Source organism: Amphimedon queenslandica, unplaced genomic scaffold, assembly GCF_000090795.2.
Source record: "Amphimedon queenslandica unplaced genomic scaffold, v1.1 AMPQUscaffold_11161, whole genome shotgun sequence".
NCBI lineage: Eukaryota > Metazoa > Porifera > Demospongiae > Haplosclerida > Niphatidae > Amphimedon > Amphimedon queenslandica.
Genome location: NW_003548594.1, coordinates 1 through 3,458, shown reverse-complemented (window position 1 = coordinate 3,458; position 3,458 = coordinate 1). Strand labels below are relative to the sequence as shown.

The 3,458-nt window shown below is 32.7% G+C and overlaps 1 protein-coding gene and 1 long non-coding RNA gene across 3 annotated transcripts; one reads left to right on the top strand and one right to left on the bottom strand.

The window, feature by feature from the left end:
* Window positions 1-6: 6 nt before the first annotated feature.
* LOC109589580 (uncharacterized) lies at window positions 7-2,406 on the top strand. 2 transcript variants are annotated; one of them, XR_002188790.1, is made up of 6 exons: window positions 7-106; window positions 314-387; window positions 1,038-1,239; window positions 1,287-1,367; window positions 2,152-2,214; window positions 2,296-2,406. It is a non-coding gene; the product is annotated as an uncharacterized LOC109589580 (long non-coding RNA). The 2 variants fall into 2 exon arrangements; XR_002188789.1 differs by having other exon boundaries at window positions 1,038-1,367.
* A 76-nt stretch (window positions 2,407-2,482) lies between these two features.
* On the bottom strand, window positions 2,483-3,449 carry LOC109589581 (uncharacterized). The gene is made up of 4 exons (XM_020005639.1): window positions 3,305-3,449; window positions 3,078-3,258; window positions 2,961-3,026; window positions 2,483-2,904 (listed from the first exon to the last, which is right to left on the bottom strand). The coding sequence occupies exons 1-4, from the start codon at window positions 3,308-3,310 to the stop codon at window positions 2,576-2,578; spliced, it is 582 nt and encodes a 193-aa protein (XP_019861198.1). The 5' UTR covers window positions 3,311-3,449; the 3' UTR covers window positions 2,483-2,575.
* Between the last annotated feature and the right edge of the window lie 9 nt (window positions 3,450-3,458).

The following is a 3,458-nucleotide window of genomic DNA, read 5'->3' as shown; positions in this document are numbered from 1 at the left end:
GAGATGGTGGGACCAGGTGGAACTGACTAGACTGGATCTATCATCTAACGAAATCAAAGAAATATCTGAAGATATTGAAAACTTTAATTGATTGTCAGCGCTTGAGGTGAGAATGAAAATATAAGATTTTTAATATCATTATAATACATGTTTAGTGTACATGTATGTATGAATTAAATTGTAATAGCATGGTATACTGCATGGTTTGAGAGAACTCCCTTGAATGTTGTAGATTTGTTTATAGTTTAGTTTGTTGTTTATTTTTGTATAAAGACTGATAATTATGTTTACATGTGTGTTATTGTTATTATAGGTCCAGTACAATGAGTTAAGATGTCTACCTAATAATGTGATCAAACTGGATAAACTATCTAAAATATTTGCAAGGTGAATATTGTATCCACTCTCTACCATATGTACATGTATATCTCTCTCCATGCATACATGTACTTATTTGTCGAGTATTAAATTTTATAAATTAAAAAAAATCTTTTTAGTTTTGCTTGAAAGAACTTGAAAGAATGAGGCGGAGTAAGAGAGAGAGGGGGAGGGATCTCAGCTTTTATTTCATGTGCTCCTCCTATTAGCTATACTGCATGGACAGTATTACCTCAATTTGTCTTCATAACATTGTCCATTAATTGATACATGTACATGTACATGTGTATTTATAGTCATTTTCAGTTAATGATACATGTACATGTACTGCATGTTTTTTGTTTTTCTTGCTTTTAGCTGCTTCATTGTAGTTAACTTATTAATTTGCTAACTTGATTCGTACACTTTACTAATCCATGAAAACTGTACCTAAGCAGTGGCACACACAATTTGAAGAAAAAGTCATAGAAGAACAGGAACCATTTCCTATCACCATGTACATATTTATTTTTTTCTCCATTTTCTCATTTCTTTACTTGTTTCTTTTCTTTCTTCCCTTTCTTCTTTCTATTTTTCTTCCCTCCTCCCCCTCATTCTATTCCTTTCCTTCTTTCCTTTCTCTAATTGTATATCTCTCCCTCCCTCTCTTTCTATTATAGTCTCTCCTATATGTTAGGAAGGTTTGAGTCTCTTCATTATCTTCTCTTTGATGTCCTCCTCTTAATTAAATGAATGAGACCTGACATCCTCCAGAAAGGAACAGTATTGGTCCTCTAGTATCTCTTGTATTGAAGAACCAGGAGACCACATGTGACGGCCAACCTCTCCCTCGTCCCTCAAGATCCCCTTGTGACCATACAAGTGAGAGATGATGTGACTTTTGATGATAGTCATGTGATGTTGTGTAGGTAAGGATGAGGAGTGGGTGGAGTGAGGGGAGGTGTGGTGAGAAAGGAAGTTGTGATGATGAAAGCTATGCTACCTCCAGAGTAAGAATATTAATGTGTCTATTAATAAAAGGTTAAATATATGTGTATGACCTAATATTTTGTTAATTTTGTTATTTTTGTTAATAATTTGAGCTCTTTCCGACTAATATTTTTTGAGTTATGAGCATTTTTAGAAATAAGCCAATTTTTGAAAAATATGCAAGGCTGTAGCCCATGCTTTTTGTAAAAAATGGCTTCAAAATCACATCTAAGTTTTTATTACATTTCCTGATACATATTGATGTCCTGATGCTGTGTAGAAAATTTGAACTGTTTCCGACAAATAATTTTTGAGTTATGAGCATTTTTAGAAATAGGCCAATTTTTAAAAAATACCCAAGGCTATAATAGCCCATGCTTTTTTGTAAAAAATGGCTCCGAAATCACATGTAATTTTTATTACATTTCCTGATACATATTGATATCCTGATGCTGTGTAGAAAATTTGAACCGTTTCCAACAAATAATTTTTGAATTATGAACATTTTTAGAAATAGGCCAATTTTTGAAAATTACCCAAGGCTATAGCCCATGCTTTTTTTGTAAAAAATGGCTCCAAAATCACCCCCAATTTTTATTACATTTTCTGATACATATTGATGCCCTTATGCTATGTGGAAAACTTGAGCTGATAATTTTCCAGTTATAAGAATTCGAGAATTTAAAGAACTGAGCCAAATTTGAAAAAAGCAAAGGCTATGTGTATCCATGTACTGTACATGTACATGTCTACGTGCATTTTCTTTTACTTATTACATGATACGTTGTTTATTGTTATCATTAGGTTATGGTATACTGTTAGTGTTCTTATGGGGTACCCAATGTATGCTCCTTTTCATCAAAGAGGGTAAGTCATGTTACTTCTCATGATGTCATTCCATTCTTTCTCTCTTGATCCTCTCTCTCTTCCTCCTTCTACTTTCTATAGAAGAATTACTCTAACAACTAGATTAGTAGCGTTGCTGAGGAAAATGACTGTTGCTATGACATATACATCAATGAAGAGATACTCAAGAATTTTTACATTTTTCTTTCTTTCATTTTTTGTCCTAGCTGTATTGTAATTTTTAAAAAGCAATTGCTCTTATGAAATCAAAAATAAAATATTAATAAGCAAAACAACAACAGCAACAACAATAGGTAGACAATTAAGCATCGATAAAATAATTAATTAATATTAATTTTAGTATCAAAATTAAAAATTAGATCTACAACAATCTTTTATAATAGTCCAATAGTGTCTGTGCAAGTCTATCAGTTATTAATGTATTCTCTTGTTTAATTATTTCTACAAACAAATGAAATACTTGGCTGTCCACTTCAATGGATGCTTTAACTAAACTAAGTAACTTGTCCATTCTTTGATCAGCAGTCAATCCACAGTGCTGATCAGTAATTTGAGTCTTCTGCTTCTCATTTATTATCCTCTTCTCCAGTAGCCTATCTACCAGTGAACAAGTACTTAGGTCGAGCCTTTCTTTTATTGTTCCAGTACATTCTGTCATTACTCTATAAGCAATATCAGATCTAAATGTACCTATTAATGATACAAATTCATTGATTAGTGTGTTATTATGTTAATATCAACTATACCTTCTTCAGTCTCTCTCCTGGTTTGACTGATACTAGCAGTAGAGGAGCTTGAGCTAGTACTGTCTCCTATAGACCAATAATAATCAGTTATAATTGTACCAACTCTCGTTCACTAACTCATTGATGATGAAGGAGGTGGGGATCTGTTAATGCAAATTGTAGTATCAGGATCTATTCCAATTAAATCAATTGGACAATGAAGTGGCTTTTTAGCAACACCAATTTCAGCATACACTGACACGCTACAAGTTGCATAAGAGGGATTTAACGGGAACAGGTCAACTCTTGACTGAAGCAACTAAAGGAATTATCCTTATAATGAATACTTCATTAAAAGTACTAACTTTCATTGGTTTTCTATCAGGATTAACAGTCCATCCAACCTCCTGTACAGTGTGTACAGTCAATTTAAGAGTTCCATTTGGTTCAATAAACTTAAATGAGTCAACAACATCATCATATTCAATACTTGATGCCTGCTTGCTTTCTAAATACTAC

Coding starts and splice junctions, on each gene's coding strand:
- LOC109589581 (XM_020005639.1), bottom strand. Junction 3,027..3,077: donor ACCTCCTTCATCATCAATGA/GTTAGTGAACGA, acceptor ATTGGTCTATAG/GAGACAGTACTAGCTCAAGC. Junction 2,905..2,960: donor CAGGAGAGAGACTGAAGAAG/GTATAGTTGATA, acceptor TATCATTAATAG/GTACATTTAGATCTGATATT.